This window comes from Carcharodon carcharias, chromosome 21, assembly GCF_017639515.1.
Source record: "Carcharodon carcharias isolate sCarCar2 chromosome 21, sCarCar2.pri, whole genome shotgun sequence".
Lineage (NCBI taxonomy): Eukaryota > Metazoa > Chordata > Chondrichthyes > Lamniformes > Lamnidae > Carcharodon > Carcharodon carcharias.
Window position 1 is genome coordinate 22,169,370 of NC_054487.1, and position 19,267 is coordinate 22,188,636.

Here is a 19,267-nt window from a genome sequence, read left to right on the forward strand (position 1 = left end):
AGTTTCTGGTCGATGGTAACCCCCAGGATGTTGATAGTGGGGTATTCAGCGATGATAATGCCATTGGACATCAAGGGGTGATGGTTATATTCTCCCTTGTTGGAGATGGTCATTGCCTGATACTTGTGTGGTGCGAATGTTACTTGCCACTTATCAGCCCAAGCCTGAATGTTGCCCAAGACTTGTTGCATTTTGATATGGACTGCTTCTCTGAGCAGTCGCGAATGGTGCTGAACATTGTGCAATCATCAGTGAACATCCCCACTTCTGACCTTATGATGGAAGGAAGGTCATTGATGACTCAGCTGAAGATGGTTGGGCTGAGGACACTAGCTGCCAGGTGCAGTGAGGAGCTGGAGGGAAAGACTTTTCCCCAGCAATGGGATGAAGAAACCTGTTACCCTTACCAAGGAGGCTTGATTATCGGTAGCTGAGGATGTGGATAACAGGAGCATTGTGCTCCAGCCTTGGATATAGTGCAGGAAGTGGTTTAATAAACTAACCAGTTGAGGAAAAGGGAGGACATTTACTGATTTGCCTATGACCCGTCCTTTAAGCTCAGCCCCCAACATTCTGTCTTGCCAAGTGTTCTTCATCACATGACTCCTCACACCCACTCAACTTTCAGCAGCCCCCAAGTTTCACTTTCTCTGCATTTCCTCACCTCCTTATTTATCAATCCACCACTGCCACTCACTCATCCTTACATAATGTGCTGCAACTGTCTGATAATCACCCTCACTGATGGCATTGCACACACTGGGTGACTATGTGACCTTCACTCACTCACCGATTTGCTTATTCATCCCTTGTAGAGAGCACAAAATGAGGGAGAGAACAAGAGCTGGGCCCTCACGGATTCCAAGGATGAGGAGATATTGAGCACACCTGACTGATAATCTTAACTTTCGAAGAATGACAAGTGATCTCATTGAAACATTCATTGTTCTTTAGGGTGGATGCTGGGAGGATGTTTCTCCTGATTGGGGGGTCTAGAACACGGGGGAAACAGTCTCAAATTAAGGGGTCAGCTATTTAGGACAGAGATGAGGAGAAATTTCTCCACCTGAAGGGTAAGGAATCTTTGCAATTCTCTACCCCTGGGAACAATGAATGCTCAGTGGGTTTGAGTATATTCTTGGCAGATATTGATAGATGTTTTTTGATGTTAAAGGAATTAAGGCAGTATGGGGATAGTGCAGGAATGTAGAATTGAGGTAGAAGATCAGTCATGATCATATTGAATGGTGGAACAGGCTCAAAGGGCCTAGTGGTCTCCTCTGCTCCCATTTCTCATGTTACAAATAGTCTAACATTGTCACAGAGGAGAATGCCATGGATATAAGTAGCACATTCTGCATTCCTCAGTCAGAGATGGAGAGACAGGGAGCTGGTAACAGAATTACAGATATCTCTGACAGATACACACACAAATGCTAACTTAGTTTCACAGCTGACTGTCAGGCTTGTGACCTTGCCACAACTAAATCATAACCCAGGTTTTCAGCTGGTGATTTGCTTTCCACATGTGAATGTGAGCAGACTTGGTGACAGGGACCGTGTCAGGAGCTGGAATCCACTCCAAACTCAGCTCAGCTGGGCACAAAGGCTGAGCCACAAGGGACTGAGAGATGTGACATACCCACTCTGACAATAGCAGACAGAATAGAGGAATCCGACCAGAGAATTGATGTCCAAGGAATTGTGAGGCTTGTCGCAGACAGAGAAGCCGTCTCCCTGGAGATTCGAGTGCAATTCTCAAATTAATTCATGCAGATTATGATTATGGCCATTCGGTTTTAGCTGCAACATGTCTGCAGTATTAAATGGAACAATAGATAACTTATCTAAGTGTACATTTACTTAGTGTAAATTTATTGATGTCTTGAGTCTGTGAGCACCACTTTCAAATTCCGCCCATTATCACATCCTAAGGCCAGCTCATCATCTAACTGGTTTTATTATCAATGTCAGAAGTTGACAGAAGCCATTGGGTATGCACGTGTCTGAAGATCTGTTTAATGCAAAGGTGGGTGACAGGGTGGGGAAAGCAGTTGTGGAGAAGCGGCTGGAATGGCGGGGGAGGAAGTGGTGGGGAAGGGGGTTGTGGGGGTTGTTGGGGAGGGGGAGGGGTTGGTGTGGAGGTTTGGGGGGGGAATGTTAGATGTGGTGGGGGAGGGGATGGTGGGGGTGAGGTTTGTGGGGAGGGGATGAGGGTGGTGGGGAAGCATTGGGGTTATGGAGGTGGTGATGGAGAGGGTGTGTTTTGTGGGGGCGAGGGTGGTGGGGATAGAGTGTTGAGGTTAGGGGAGGGGTCAGGGTGCTGAGGGTTGAAGTTGTGGAGAGAGGGGGTAATGGAGGGGATGGGAGTTGTGAGGGAGGGGGTAAGACTGCTGCTGGTGATGGGAATGAAACACAAGATTTAATCTTTTATGTTCTGCACAAGGTGAATCTTTGTGATATTATCTGGGGCAGCAATGTAAGTGGCTGGCCTGGTGAGGGGTGCCCAACCTTCAACCTCCTGCTCCTACTCCTTCTTCCCATCTGAAGATGAATCTGGGTCCCTCTGTCTCCCTCCACCTGAAAACCCCCATTCTGTACATGTGCTGATCCCAGCACCAGCGATTGTTGTTGCTGTGGGTAGTTGTACCCCTCGTAATGTGTTGTCAAAGATATTGAATTCCCATTCTCACCTGGTTAGTTTGAAATTCCTGAAGGTTGAATGAAGTTGGATCCTCACAATCGCTGTCTGGCGAACATTTACCAGAGGGAACTGAGACCACAGCTGTAATAAGCGAGGTTTAGTTCAATGGGAAGATGACAGGTTTAATTCTTGCCTACTTTCCTGGTCATTTTTCCGAACCCCAGACCGACTCAAACCAAATTTGTAGCCAAGTTAACTTTCTATATCTCAATTGGATCTTTCTTTGTCTCTCTTTGTGTTTAATTTGAATTTTATTCCCTATTTCTTTCTCCATGTCCCTCTGTGTCTCTATCTACCCTTCATATTTCTTTGCATAAAGGGATAGACCATTTGCGCCAATGTTCAGGAGCTCCCAGATAAATTGTTGCCCTCATCAATGCACAGAGCAAGTACTAGGGAAAAAGTCTAATTCAGTGTTCACTGCAAGATTCCCCGCTCACAAAATTTCTGCACATACATGGGTGAACAATCAGAAGTTTAATTACATAAATAGCGTGGAGCTGCAAATCTCTGATTGTTGACAGGAAATGAAAGAGGGGAAGTGACAGATGTAGGTGAAGAGGAATAATCCTTCTGCTCATTTCCAATCTACCCACATCTGTTCGCACAAGTTTACAAACTATCACCACGAAACACTGTATATGGTACCACACATTCCTGTAATCTAACATTTTTAGAGATCAGTTCAAGTTCCTGAGAAGAATAAAATCCAGTTGTTTATTGATCAATGCTGTAAGGAAAACAGGGACCCAGAGGTAATAGATTTATTGGTGAATGTTGCACAATGAGGATAGAAACATCAGAAACAATTTTACAAAGAAAGTCACAACACATTCCTACAGTCAAAAGCTTCAAATTCTTCACAATTGTTACAGCAGGTGTACTCATAGACACCATCTCCTCATTATCCATTTACAACAACAACACCAGCTCTACAGTCTCATTATTGCAGTAAAACATCTCAATCGATGTTCCTGTAGTCTGTGTGGTCTTGTGGCTGTGTAAGTAACTCAGAAATTCCCACACAGGGTGAGCACAAGTCGGTCCCTCTAATTTACCATGTGTGTGTGGCTGTGCAAAGAAATTTAAAGGGTCCACACACTTAAATAACTAGGCTGCACACAGCAACAGAAATCAAATTACAGGGAACACTGTTCCCAAGGCTTCACCAGAGTGTAACCGAACAAAACCTGACACATTAGGAGATATCAGGGCAGCCAATTAAAAGCTTGGTCAAAGAGGTAGGTTTTAAGGGATGTCTTAATAGAGGAAAGAGACGTAGAGGCACAAAGAGATTTAGCGAGGGTTTTCCAGAGTTTAGGATCTTGGGGCAATATTTCCAATGGTGGAGTGATTCAAATCAGGGATGCTCAAGAGGCCTGAATTAGAGGGGTGCAGATATTCTGGAAGGTTGTGGAGCTGGAGGAGATTACAGAGATAGGGAGGGAAGAGGCCATGGAGACATTTGTAAACAAGGAGGTTGAAGTTCAAAATTGAGGCATTTCTTAACTGGGAGTCAAAGTAGTTCAGTGAGCACAGGAATGAGATAGTGGAACAGGATTTGGTGTCAGGTAAGATGGGGCAACAGAGTTCTGGGTGACTTCGCATTTACAGGGGGCAGAATGTGAGAGGCTGGCAGGGAGTCCATTGGAATAGTCAAAGTCTAGCGGTAACAATGGCAAGGATGAGGGTTTCAGCAGCAGATAAGCTGAAGGACAGGCAGAGTCAGGCGATGTTATTGGGGTGGAAATGAACAGTCTTAGTGATGGTGCAAACATGGTTGGAAGCTCATGTCTGTGTCAAATATGACATCGAGGTTGTGAACAGTCTGGTTCTGACTCAGACAGCTGCCAAGGAGAGGGATGGAGTCAGTGGCTGGGGATTGGAGTCTGTGGCAGGAAGTGAAGACAATAGCTCCGGTCTTCCCAATATTTAATAGAGAGATTCTGCTCGTCCAGTGCTAGAAATCAGACAAGCAAACTGAGAATTCACAGACAGTGAAAGGATTGAGGTAGAATTGGGGGTTGTCAATGTGAATGTGAAAACAAACGCTATGTTTTCAGGTGATGTCCCCATGGAACAGCATGGAGATGAGAAATAGGAGGAGGCCAGGGATGGATCCTTGGGGACAGCAGAGATAACAGTGCAGAAATGGAAAGAGAAGCCAATGCAAGTGATTCTCTGATTCTGATTAGATAGATAAGAATGGAACCAGGTGAGTGCAGTCCCACCCAGCTGGACAATAGTGGAGAGGCGAGGAGGAGGATGATGTGGTCAAGCAGGTCGAGGAGGATGAGGAGGTATGGTTAACTACGCCACAGTCACATCGGATGTTATTTGGGACTTTGCTAAGAGCCTTTTCAGTAACGTGACAGTGACCTGATTGGAGGGATTCAAATATGGAGTTCTAGAGAAGATGGGAACAGGTTTGGGAGGTGACAACACATTCAAGGACTTTGGAGAGGAAAGGGAGGTGGGAGATGGGATGGTCGTTTGCAAGGATGGAGGGGTCAAAGGTTGATGCTTTGAGGAGAGGGTGATGATGGCAAATTCAAAGGAGAGATGGACAAAACCTGAAAAGAGAGAACTGTTTACAACATTGGCTAACATGGGGGCCAGGAGGGGATGTTGGGTGATCGGCAGTTTAGTGAGAATAGGGATGACGGAGCAGGAGCTAGGTCTTTCTCATGGACAAGGTGAGATTGGAGAGAGCATGATGGAAGATAGGAGAGAAACTAGAGGTGGTTCAGGGCAAGGATGGGGGGAGGGGAGGTTTGTGGCAGAGGCAGCTGATCAGGTTGTCTCAATCTTGTGACAAAGAAGTTTGACAAAGGAGCCCCATTCATTTATTGTCTGAGGTGAGGGTGGGGGAGATAGGGAAGGGGATTTGTCTGAGGTGAGTGTGAGGGAGACAGAGGAGGAGTTTGTCTGAGGTCAGGGTAAGGGGGACAAGGGAGAGGGGTTTAGGAAGACAGACTGCAGTCGTGAAATCCCCCGAAGGTTGAGTTGGGGGTTATCTTGGTATTTGAGAATGATCCTGGTATAGTGAACCATTTTAACAATGTGAACAGGACCCAGTAGTGCTTCATTTAGTCCAGTCATATCTGATGGTGAATGGCTAAACCATTTGTGCACTATATCCTTTAAAGTCTGCCTCTCACCCAAAAGACAGCACCTCTGACAGTGCAGCGCTTCCTCGATATTGCACTGGAGTGCTGCTTTGGGCTGCATTAGAGTGCTTCCATTGGAGTTTGGTGAGAGAGAAAGTTGGTGAAGAGAGAAGGAGGGATCTTTTCATTTTTTACCTTTCCTTAATAAGATGAGGGGTGGCCTTGGTAAGGAGGATCTGGTGAATATTTCTTCTGTCCTTTATATTCTCTTACTAGAGGAAGTAAAAGTAAAGGGAGTAATTTAAGGTTAAGGTTAAGTCATGACAGGGCAGCTCAGCCAAGTGGAATGCTCCACCTGTGCAATGTGGGAAGTCTGGGACATTTCCAGGAAGTCTCTCCAGCTGCAGGTACTCGAAATCAGTGTTTCGGAGCTGGAGCTGTGCTTGGTGTCACTGCAGAGCATCCGCAAGAATGATATCTTTATGGATAGCATGTATAGTGAGATGGTCACACTGCAGGCAGACAGTGTACAGGCAAAAAAGGAATGGGTGACCACCAGGCATAGTAAAAGCACTAGGCAGGTAATGCAGGAGTCCCCTGGGTCCATCTCCCTCTCCAACAGATTTTCCGTTTTGGATACTGCTGGAGCGATGGTTTCTCAGGGGAATGCAGCAAGAGTCAAGTCAGTGGCAAACAATTGGCTCAGATGCACAGAGGAGGGGGGGAAAAGAGTGGGAGTTCAATAGTGATAGGGGATTCTATTGTAAGGGGAACAGATAGACGTTTCTGCAGCCGCAGACGTGATATCATGATGGTATATTGCTGCCCTGGTGCCAGGGTCAAGGATGCCACTGAGCGGCTGTAAGGCATTCTGAAGGGGGAGGGTGAACAGTCAGAGGTCCTGGTCCAAATTGGTACCAACGACATAGATAAAAAGAGGGATGAGGCTCTGAAAGCAGAAAATAGGGAGCTAGGAAATAAATTAAAAAGCAGGACCTCAGAGGTAGTAATCTCAGGATTACTCCCAGTGCCACATGCTAACGAGATCAGGAATAGGTTAGATGAATGCATGGCTGAAGAGATGGTGTAGGAGGGAGGGATTTATATTCCTGAGACATTGGGACCAATTCTGGGGAAGATGGGACCTGTACAAGCTGGACGGGTTGCACCCCAGCAGGACCGGGACCAATATCCTCGCAGGGGTATTCGCTAGTACTGTGGGGGTGGGGGTTTAAACAAGAGGTGGGAGATGGGAACCTGAGCGGGGAGACACAAGAGAGGGGAACAAAGATAGGAATGAAAGACAGAAAAGTAGAAAGCAAAGGTGAAAGGCAGAGGAAACGGGCGAGCAGCAAATAGGGCCATAGTACAAAAAATATGTAAAAATGTTAAAAAAGGCAAGTCTAAAGGCACTGCAGCTGAATGCACAGGGCATTCACAATAACAGCACAAATAGATGTAAACAGGTACGATATGATTGTGATTATAGAGACATGGCTGCAGGGTGACCAGGGCTGGGAACTGAATATTCAAGGGTACTTGATATTTAGAAAGGACAGGCAAAAAGGAAAAGCTGGTGGCATTGTTCGTTAAGGATGAAATCAAAGCGATAGTGAGAGAGGATATTGGCTCAGAAAATCTAGAAGTAGAGTCAGTCGGGGTGGAGCTAAGAAGCAATAAGGGGTGGAAAACATTAGTGGGAGTTGTCTATAGGCCTCTAAACAGTGGTGGTAAGGTAGGGGGTGGCATTAAACAGGAAATTAGAGATGCATGTAACAAGGGTGCCACAGTGAACGTGGGTGACTTTCTTTCCTCAGTGTTGCAGGTTTATGATCTTTTCTCCCTTGAAAAATATTCCTTTCACAACATGGAGCCCCTCACGAAAGTTCCAGTACTTTTGTACAGCAGAAGGGGCTCCGCTCCGGTGTGTGGACCAGCCAGTTTGCACAATCTGCTGCAGTTTTCTCAGGGTGACATCGTTCTTGGTCACTTCCCTGATCTCGTCCAGTTTGGTTACAGCCACAGGTAAGTTCTTTGTCAGCATGTGAGCCTCTGCTTCCATTTCTTTATCCTCTTCCTCCGTGATGGGTAGGTATGCACGTGACAGTGTCTGCGATGGACATTTCCTTGCCTGGTTTGTATTTAACTCTGACCTGGTACTTCTGCAGACACATTAGTAATCTTTGGATTCTTGGTGGTGCACAGTTCAGGGGCTTTTTAAGTATAGATTCCAAAGGCTTATGATCAGAATCTATCTCCACCTCTTTACCATAGACAAACTGATGGAAGCATTCTAGGCCAAACACAATTGCTAGCATTTCTTTCTCTATTTGGGCATACCGCTGCTGTGTTTCAATCATTGCCTTTGAAGCGTATGCCACTGGTGCCTCATTTTGCAAGAGGACAGCTCCCAAGCCAGTCTTTAAGCATCCATAGAACCACAGAACCATAGAAAAGTTACAGCACAGAAGGAGGCCATTCAGTCCATCTTGTCCATACCAGCCCAAGGATACCCAGGTGCCCTTTCTAATCCCACCTTCCTGCACCCGGCCCATAGCCCTGCAGCTTACAGCACTTTAGGTGCAGATCCAGGTACTTTTTAAAAGAGTTTAAAGTTTTTGCCTCAACCACCAACTTGGGCAGCGAATTCCAGACACCCACTACCCTCTGCATAAAAAAAGTTCTTCCTCATGTCCCCCCTACACCTTCTGCCACTTATCTTGAATCCATGTCCCCTGGTTCTATAATTCTTCACCAAGGGAAACAATTTTACCCTGTCCACTCTATCTATTCCCCTCATAATTTTATACACCTCAATCAAGTCACCTCTCAGCCTCCTTTGTTCTAAGGAAAATAACCCCAACCTATCCAATCTCTCCTCACACTACACTTTTCTAACCCTGGCAACATTCTTGTAAACCTCCTCTGCACTCTCTCCAGAGCTATTACATCCTTCCTGTAATGTGGTGACCAGAACTGCACACAATACTCCAGTTGTGGCCTCACCAGTGTTTTATACAATTCCAACATCATATCCTTACTTTTATATTCTATACCTCTGCCAATGAAGGAGAGCATTCTATATGCCTTCTTTACAACCTTGTCTACTTGAACTGCTGCCTTCAGGGACCTGTGTACTTGTATGCCAAGATTTCTCACTTCATCGACCCCTCTTAGTCTATTCCCAATTATTTTGTAATCCCTGTAACTGTTTGACTCCCTAAATGTATGACCTCACACTTCTCTATGTTAAAATCCATCTGCCACTTTACCGCTCACTCCACCAACCCGTCTATACCGTTTTGGAGATTATGGCTATCCTCTACACTATCCACTACTCGGCCAATCTTTGTTTCATCTGCAAATTTCCCAATCGTGCCCCCCACGTTCACGTCCAAATCGTTAATATATAACACACACAGCAAGGGTCCCAACACCGAGCCCTGTGGAACACCACTTGAGACAACTTTCCATTCGCAAGGGCATCCATCGACCATTACCCTTTGTTTCCTGTTACAAAGCCAACCTTTTATCCAATTTGCCACATTACCCTGAATCCCATGGGCTTTACTTTCCTGACCAATCTGCCATGTGGGACCTTGTCAAATGCCTTGCTAAAATCCACGTACACAACATCCACTGCACTACCTTCATCAACCTTCTTATCACTTCCTCAAAGAATTCAATCAAATTTGTGAGGCAAGACCTTCCTTTAACAAATCCATGCTGACCATCCCTGACTAGTCCATGCCTTTCCACATGACAGTTAATCCTATCTCTCAGGATTGATTCTACTAATTTGCTCACCACCGATGTAAGACTAACTGGCCTATAATTGTTTGGCATTTCCTTTGACCCCTTTTTAAACAATGGAACTACGTTTGCATTTCTCCAGTCCTCCAGTACCTCCCCTGTATCTAGTGAAGATTAGAAAATGATTCTCAGAACATCTGCTATCTCCTCCCCGACTTCCTTCAGCAGCCTCGCAAACAATCCATCTGGCCCTGGTGACTTATCAACTTTCAAGGATTTCAACCCTTCGAGTATTTCCTCTCTCTTTATGACTATCCTGTCCAATATCTTGCAGTGTCCGTCCTGGACTACTATATCTACATCCTCCCTTTCCTTTGTAAACACGGAGACAAAATATTCATTCAAAACCCTTCCCACGGCTTCTGCATCTACACACAAGTTTTGACCAGCTGACTGACATTGTAATACTTTAACGCTGGTGCCTGGGTCAGGGTGTTTTTCAGACTGGCCAAAACTACCTGGTGACTTTGTTCCCAGTGCCATACCACATCATTTTGTGGAAGTTCTCTAAGAGGTGCTGTCAGGTCTGACATGTTCAGAATGAATTTCCCAAGATAAGTCACCATTCCCAAAAATCTCTCCAAGTCTTTCTTACATTCTTGGGGTGGCATGTTCACGACTGCTTCGATTTTACTCACTTGTTAGCACATGTCCCAAGTACTTGATTTCATGAAGATCTATTTACACTTTTCTTTCTTCAACTTGAGGTTCCTTTCTCTAGCTCTGGCCTCAGTCTGTGGTCGTGCTTCTCTTGTGAGGCTCCCCAGACCAGCACATCGTCAATATAGGTTTCCACACCCTCTAACCCTTCAAACAGCTGCTTTGCTGTTCTGTGGAACACCTCCAGAGCTGAATTAATACCAAAAGGTAAGTGTAAAAACCTGTATCACTTGTATGGTGTGTTGAAGATATAGAGTTGGGAGCTGCGTTCATCCAGCTTGACCTGCCAGAAACCTGAACTCACATCCAAGACTGAATAGTATTTAGTATCAGCCAGTTTACACGTGAATCCTACTACTGTGGGCAGCTGGTAATGCTGTCTTTGTACTGCCTGATTTAGGTCTCTGGGATCCAGACAGACTCGCAGATTCCCATCTGATTTTTCTACAATTACAATTGGATTAACCCACTTTGTCGGTTCTTCAATTTTCTTGATGGTGTGAAGTTTCTCCATTCTGTCCAACCCTGCTTTCAGTCAGTCTCTCAGCATTACTGGTATTTTCCTGGGTGGGTGTATTTTGGGTGTCACAGTTTCGTCAATCTTGACGGTGTATTCTCCTATTAGACAGCCAATCCTCTGAAACACATCTTTATACTCGCTCAGGATGTTATCAGTGGTGACAGTCATTATTCTCTTGATTAGCTTCAGATTTTCACAAGCTTTGATTCCAAGAATGGGTTTTGCATCAGTTTTCACCACTAGGAATGGAAATGCTTGAGACTGTTTTTTGTGGTTCACTTTAAGTGCACACTTGCCCTTTACAGCAATTTTTTCTCCTGTATAAGTAGACAGCTTCACTTTTGTTTTAGGTAGCTGTTTTTCTTTGCTTATCTTACGATACAGGCTTATGGGAATGACATTTGCTTGTGCACCTGTGTCAAGCTTGAAATTCACCATCACGTTGGCAATTTTTAAATCAACCTTCCATTCATCTGCTTTTGAATTTGTTGTTACTGCACCAACAAAAAGGTCCGTTTCAGTATCTGTGTCATCATCTGCAATCGTGTACACTTTCTTCAATTTACAAATCTTAGCGAAGTGATTTAGTTGATCACAGTTCTTACATTGCTTTCTGTAGACTGGACAACTACGTGGTAAATGCTCTGTTCTGCATCGGCTGCATTTAAATGTTTTAATAGCAGTTTTGTTCTTTTTACATTTAGACTGTCTATTTGTTCTTTCCTGGGTCTGTTTTTGTTTGACTGCATCTAACTGCTTGACCGTGTGTGACTTCTGTCATCTGTTTAATCTGGAATTTTGTTGTCTCTGCTGCTCTGCTGATACTTATTGCTTTCTCCAGCATGAGACCAACTTCTCTCAAAAGCCATTCTCTCAGAGAGTCATTTGTGATCCCACAAATGATTCAGTCTCGGATTAGTGGTTTTTCAAGCTCTCCCAAATTCAAAAGATTTAGCTCATTTTCTCAGCTCAGTTACATACTGACTAATGTTCTCACTGCCTTGCGTGCACCTAAAAAAAATCAGTAACTTTCAGTAGGCAGTAGGCATCAAATTTTTCCATTATTTCTTTCAAGTCATTTTGTTTCTCATCACTTTCAAACGTGTATGCGTATAGACTTCTAGGCTTCTTCCCCTGCTACGTGAAGAAAGATTGTAGACTGTACCTGAGGGTTTTTATTATCACTGCCTGTCACTGTGAGGTACAGCTCGAATCACTGCCAGAACCTCCTCCAGTTTTCGGTGAGATTTCCCTCCAAACTGAGCTCAGTTGGTGGTTTCAGAAACTCCATTGTTGTGTTTAATTTACTTCTGACGCCAAGTCTTCTCTTTTTTCAATGATGCACACAGGCCGTCGACATTGTAGCTGAGTTAACTTTATTGATAACACATTATCCTAATATAAACACGTCTCTGCAGTAACTGAATTCTATCCAGACAGGTTCCAACATGTGGTATCTGACCCAAGACAGGTGACCCCATATCTAGCACAGAGAATCATATAGTATCTAATACTGGAGTCCACTACCACAATCAATTATTATCATGACAGTCACCATTACTGAGACTAGCTTTTTAATTCCAGTTTATTAATTGAATTGAAATTTCACCAGCTGCCATGGTGGGATTGAGTCCTTGACCTCAGAACATTAGTCTGGGCCTCTGGATGACTAGTCCAGTAACATTACCATTACGCCAGTCTACATTATTGTGTGAAAGTCCTGGAATGAGTCTTGAACTCACGACTTTCTAATTCTGAGGTAAATGGGGAACAGAGAGACAACAGGAGAGAGTCCGGAGTTAAAGTCATAAGTCCCATAGTGAGTTGATGGAGTCAGTCTGAAACACTGACGAACTGTTGTCCAAGTTCAGAGACAGGTATGGTAGTGAAAGTGTTTGAATGGTAGATTATCAGAGGACACTCTGACGGAGGGAGGTATTGAAGGTGAGGAATCGATGGTGAGGCAGAAGGAAAATGCTGGTGAAGTTGGAAGTCACAATACGATCCAGAGAGAGTGAAGAAATGTGCTTTTGCCCAGGAGAATGAAACTTTAGCCAGGATCTTACTTGCACCTGAAGCTGAAACAACTTCTGTTAACCACATCCTGTTCGGCCCACTCTTCTGGAGAGGACAGTTGCTGCTTGTTGCCAGTTATAAATTTTACCTGGTTTGTACCCACACAGTCACCCACTCCCTGTCCAATATCCCGCTGTCTAGAATTTTCTGCATGTCTTATCTGTGATGCCCAAATCTTGTGTCCACTGGAGTGAAAGAAAGGAGGGAATTAATAAATAATATCAGAATTAATGAAGAATCAGATTAACAGAAACACTTCAAAATATTTATAACTCAAGCAATCCAAAAATTTCTGCATTTCAGACAGGAGCTCCAGCGCTCCCTCTGCAGGTAGATCATGGAATTGTCAGGACAGGAGCTCCAGTGCTCCCTCTGCAAGTAAATCGTGGAATTGTCAGAACAGGAGCTCCAGCGCTCCCTCTGCAGGTAAATCATGGAATTGTCAGAACAGGAGCTCCAGCGCTCCCTCTGCAGGTAAATCATGGAATTGTGAGGACAGGAGCTCCAGCGCTCTCTCTGCAGGTAAATCATGGAATTGTGAGGACAGGAGCTCCAGCGCTCCCTCTGCAGGTAGATCATGGAATTGTCAGGACAGGAGCTCCAGTGCTCCCTCTGCAAGTAAATCGTGGAATTGTCAGAACAGGAGCTCCAGCGCTCCCTCTGCAGGTAAATCATGGAATTGTCAGAACAGGAGCTCCAGCGCTCCCTCTGCAGGTAAATCATGGAATTGTGAGGACAGGAGCTCCAGCGCTCTCTCTGCAGGTAAATCATGGAATTGTGAGGACAGGAGCTCCAGCGCTCCCTCTGCAGGTACATAATGGAATTGTCAGGACAGGAGCTCCAGCGCTCCCTCTGCAGGTACGTAATGGAATTGTCAGGACAGGAGCTCCAGCGCTCCCTCTGCAGGTAAATAATGGAATTGTGAGGACAGGAGCTCCAGCGCTCTCTCTGCAGGTAAATCATGGAATTGTGAGGACAGGAGCTCCAGCGCTCCCTCTGCAGGTACATAATGGAATTGTCAGGACAGGAGCTCCAGCGCTCCCTCTGCAGGTAAATAATGGAATTGTCAGGACTGGAGCTCCAGCGCTCTCTCTGCAGGTAAATCATGGAATTGTGAGGACAGGAGCTCCAGCGCTCCCTCTGCAAGTACATAATGGAATTGTCAGGACAGGAGCTCCAGCGCTCCCTCTGCAGGTAAATAATGGAATTGTCAGGACAGGAGCTCCAGTGCTCCCTCTGCAGGTAAATCATGGTATTGTCAGGGCAGGAACTCCAGCGCTCCCTCTGCAGTTAAGTACTCGAATTGTAAGGGTAGCAAGTCTGATATTTACATTTTGATATCTTTGTCGTTTGGAAATACAGTTTGATATTTTTATATCACCAAATCACTTACTTTCCTCACCAGAGTATGGAATAAGGAGTTAGACTGACTTTCTGTTTCAGGTATATGAAAGCTTCCAGGACAGGTACAGCATGGCAATAGATACAGAGAAAAACTTCCTCTACACTGTCCGCATCAAACACTCTCAGGACAATTACAGCACAGGGTTAGATGCAGAGTAAAGCTCCCTTTACACTGTCCCCATCAAACATACCCAGGACAGTTACAGCACGGGGTTAGATACAGAGTAAAGCTCCCTCGACACTGTCCCCATCAAACACTCCCAGGACAGGTACAGCACGGGGTTAGATACAGAGTAAAGCTCCCTCTACACTGTCTCCATCAAACACTCCCAGGACAGGTACAGCACGGGGTTAGATACAGAATAAAGCTCCCTCTACACTGTCCCCATCAAACACTCCCAGGACAGGTACAACACGGGGTTAGATACAGAGTAAAGCTCCCTCGACACTGTCTCATCAAACACTCCCAGGACAGGTACAACACGGGGTTACATACAGAGTAAAGCTCCCTCTACACCGTCCCCATCAAACACTCCCAGGACAGGTACAACACGAGGTTAGATACAGAGTAAAGCTCCCTCTACACTGTCCCCATCAAACACTCCCAGGACAGTTACAGCATGGAGTTAGGTACAGAGTAAAGCTGCCTCTACACCGTCCCCATCAAACACTCCCAGGACAGGTACAGCACGGGGTTAGATACAGAGTAAATCTCCCTCTACACCGTCCCATCTACACTCCCAGGACAGGTACAGCACAAGGTTAGATTTTGGCTGTTATAATATTTGAAGAAAACTGGAAACTTGGAACAGGATTCATTTCCTTTGGTGGAAGAGGCCCACTGGGTGAAATAGCCTCCAGGATTTTCCCAGAGTAATTTAACTGCTTATCATTAGTGCTCCAGTCAGCACTGTACACATCTCCAGTAAGTATCTCCTTTAAGATGGATTCTTTCTGAGGGGGGACGGATAAAGAGGAGGAGACAGAGTGGGAGCAAAGGATGGGAGGAAAAGGAATAGGAGAGGGGAAAGTGGAAAGTGAAGGAAGAGGAGAGGAGGGAGGGGGAGAAAAAATGGAGACTAGAGAGGGGAAGCAGGGAGAGGAGGAGAGAAAAAGGAGACTACAGAGGGGGATCAGGGAGAGGGGGAGAGAGAAAGAGACTAGAGAGGGAACAGGGAGGGAGAGAGAGAGAAACTAGAGAGCCAAGTAGGACGAGGAAAGTGAAAGGAGGGAGAGGGAGAGAAAGGGAAAATAGGGATGGAAGAGGGGAGGAGACAGGAAAGGAGAGAGAGAGAGGGGAATGGGGAGAAAAATGGTCTTGAGCAGAGAGTTGAGAGGACGGACAAGTGGGAGAGGCAAGGGGACAGCAATGAGCAGCAATGCAAGGAGAGTTGAGAGGAGTGTGGGGGTAACAGAAAGGGGGAGAGTGGGATAGAGGGAAGGTGAGAGGGGAAGAAGGGAGAGAGAGGGGGAAAGGGAAGCATGATAAGGGGAAAAGTGAGATGGGAGGAGGAAGAGGAGAGACAGGGGAGGGGAAGGAAAGTGGGAAAAGAGAGTGAAGGGGGAGATGGAAAAGGAGGATAGGACAACAAAGATGGGGAGAGTGTGGAATGGAAGACAGCAGAGTGCCGAGGGGAAAAGAAGAGAAAAGGGAATGGAGAGAGTGGAGAAGGAAAAGTAGAATGAGCAGGAAAAGGGGAAGGGGAAAGGAAGAGGAGATAGGAAGGGGCAGGGGAGTGGGGAAAGGATGAGAATAAAAAAGGGAAGGGGAGAGAGGAGAGAGGGGGAGAGGGGTGAGGGGAGAGAGCAGAGGGGAGAGCAGAGGGGGAGGGGAGAGTGAAAAGGAGAGGAGGGGTAGAGTGGAGGTGGAGGAGAGGGGAGGGTGGTGAGGGGAGAGGAGGTGGTGAGGGGAGAGGGGAGGCAGGAGAGGAATAAGGGGAGAGGGGAGAGAGATTGGAGTGGAGTGGGGAGAGAGGAGAGGAGTAAAGGGGTAGGGGAGGGGGAAGAGGTGAGGGATGAGGGGTGAATGAGGGTCAGGAAATCCCTGTTAAATGGTGGGAAATTCCTCTTTCAGAGCTGAAGACTATTGTTAATAAGGGAGTTTGAGATTGAGCTGATTAAAGTAGAATGAACAAACGGGTCTGTGTCTTCCAGCATTTACGCATGATTGCAATGATGGTTTTGCAGGATTGTAACTAACTCCCAGCTCCACATCAATCTCTCCACTAGCATCCAGAGCTCTGCAGATTCAATGTTTAACCCCTCCATCCTTTTCCCACCCTCCCTATGCAATCCCCTAAATCTCGGTGATCCCAGATCTCTCTCCCTGTGGAATCACAACTCTCTGCCTTTGTGCGATCCCCAACTCTCTCCGTGTGTGATACCCCAGCTCTTGCTCTCTCTCTCTCCATGTGTGATCCCCCAGCTCTCTCTCTCTCTCTGATTCCCCAAATTGTTCTTTCTCCCTGTGTGATGCCCCAGCGCTCTCTCTATCTCTCCCTGTAATCACCAAGCTCTCTCTCTCTGTGATCCCCCAGCTCCCTCTCTCAGTGTGATCCACAAGCTTTCTCTCTCTGTGATCCCCCAGCTCTCCCTCTCTCTGTGATCCCCCAGCTCTCTCTCTCTCTGTGATCCCCCAGCTCTCTCTCTCTCTCTCACTGTGATCGCCCAGCTCTCTCTCTCTCTCTGTGATCCCCCAGCTCTCTCTCTCTGTGATCCCCCAGCTCTCTCTCTCTCTCCATGTGTGATCCCCAGCTCTCTCTCTCTCTCACTCTCTCCCCATGTGTGATCCCCCAGCTCTCTCTCTCTCTCGTTCACTGTCTCCCTGTATGTGATCCCCAGCTCCCTCTCTCTCTCACTTTCTCCCCATGTGTGATCCCCAGCTCTCTCTCTCTCACTCTCTCCGCATGTGTGATCCCCCAGATCTCTCTCTCTCTCGCTCACTCTCTCCCCGTGTGTTATCCCCCAACTCTCACTTTGTGTGATCCCACAGCGCTGCCTCTCTCTCAGAATGTGATCCCCCCAGCTCTCTGTCTCTTACTCTCTCCCCACGTGTGATCCCCAAGCTCTCTCTCTATCCGTGTGTGATCCCCCACCTCTGCCTCTCTCTCCCCCATGTGAGATTTCCCCAGCTCTCTCTCACTTTGTGTGATCCCACAGCACTCCCTCTCTCTCAGAATGTGATCCCCCAGCTCTTTCTCTCACTCTCTCCACGTGTGATCCCCAGCTCTCTCTCTCTCTCACTCTCGCCCCATGTGTGATCCCTAAGCTCTCTCTCTATCCGTGTGTGATCCCCCAGCTCTTCCTCTCTCTCCCCTGTGTGGGATTCCTCCAGTTCTCTCTCACTTCGTGTGATCCCACAGCGCTCCCTCTCTCTCAGAATGTGATCCCCCAGCTCTCTCTCCCCATGTGTGATCCCTGAGCCCTCTATCAGTGTGTGATCCCCCAGCTCTGCCTCTCTCTCTCTGTCATCTCACAACTCTCTCCCTCTCTCTCGGATTCCCCCAGCTCTCTCTCTCTATCTGTGTGATCCCTCAGGTCACTCTCTTCCCCATGAGTCATCCCAGGCTCACACTCACTCTTTCTCTCTCTGTGATCACCCAGCCTTGTCTCTCTCTCCATCTGTGATACCCCAGCTCTCTCTCCCTGTGTGTAATCCCCCAGCTCTCTCTCTCTTTCTCTCTCCAAGTGTGTGAACCCCCACCTCTCCCTCTCCCTCTGTCTGTGATTCCCCCAGCTCTCCCTCTCTGTCTCTCTGATCCCCAGCTCTCTCTCTCTCCCTACCCATGTGTGCTCCCCCAGCTCCCTCTCTCTCTCTCTGCTCCCTCAGCTCTCTCTCTCTCTCCATGTGATCACCCTGCTCTCTCTCTCCATGTGATCCCCCAGCTCTCTCTCTGTGTGATCCCCCAGCTCTCTCGCTTCCCCGTGTATCACCCTCTAGCTCTCTTTCTCTCTGTCTGCTCCCCCATATCTTTCTCTGCACATGTGTGACCCCCAACTCCCACTCTCTCTCGTTCCATGTGTGAACCCCCATCTCTCTCTCTCTCCGTCTGTGATCCCTCAGCTCTCCCTCTCTCTCTTTCTGTGGTCCCCCAGCTCTCTGTCTCCCCCACCATGTGTGATCCCCCAGGTCTCCCTCTCCCCCCACTCCCCCGTGTGTGATCCCCCAGCTCTCTCTCTCTCTCTCCCCTCCTCCCCTATGTGTGATGCCCCAGCTCTCTCTTTCTCTCTCTGTGATCCCTAGCTCTGTCTCTCTCTGTGATCCTTCAGCCCTGTCTCTCTCTCCATCTGTGATACCCCAGCTCTGTGTGTGTGTGTGATCCCCCAGCTCTCTTTCTCTCCATCTGTGATCCTCCAGATCTCTCTTTCTCTATCTGTGATCCCCCAGATCTCTCTCTCTCAATCTCTCCCTGTGTGATCCCCCAGCTCTCAATACCTCTCTCTCTGTAGGAACCCCCAGCGCTCTATCACGTTGTGATCCCACAGTGCACTTTCCCTCAGTGTGTAATTCCCCCAGCTCGCTCTCTCTCCCTCCCCATGTGTGCTCCCCCAGCTCCCTCTCTCTCTCTGCTCCCTCAGATCTCTCTCTCGCCGTCTGTGATCCCCCAGCACTCCCTCCATGTGATCCCCAGCTCTCTCTCTCTGTGTGATCCCCCTGCTCTCTCTCTCTCTGTGATCCCCTGCTCTCTCTCTCTCTGTGATCCCCCTGCTCTCTCCCTGTCTGTGATTTCCCCAGCTCTCTCTTTCTCTCTCGTCATGTGATCCCCCAGCTCTCTCACACCCTGGTGTATCATCCTCTAGCTCTCTTTCACTCTGTCTACTCCCCCATATCTCTCGCTGCATGTGTGTGACCCCCAACTTCCACTCTCTCTCGATCCATGTGTGAACCCCCATCTCTCTCTCTCTCCGTCTGTGATCCCTCAGCTCTCCCTCTCTCTCTTTCTGTGGTCCCCCAGCTCTCTCTCTCTCCCTCACCATGTG

The 19,267-nt window shown here is 47.1% G+C and overlaps 1 protein-coding gene across 2 annotated transcripts in view; it reads right to left on the bottom strand.

Annotated features, from left to right (window-relative positions):
- Positions 1–12,166: 12,166 nt before the first annotated feature.
- The window catches only part of LOC121292987, a 228,994-nt gene continuing 221,893 nt past the window's right edge, over positions 12,167–19,267 (bottom strand). For both annotated transcript variants that reach the window (XM_041215514.1, XM_041215515.1), the window contains exon 19: positions 12,167–13,068. In XM_041215514.1, coding sequence (XP_041071448.1) covers positions 13,021–13,068 — 48 coding nt within the window. In that variant the 3' untranslated portion in view covers positions 12,167–13,020. The remainder of the gene's footprint in view (positions 13,069–19,267) is intronic.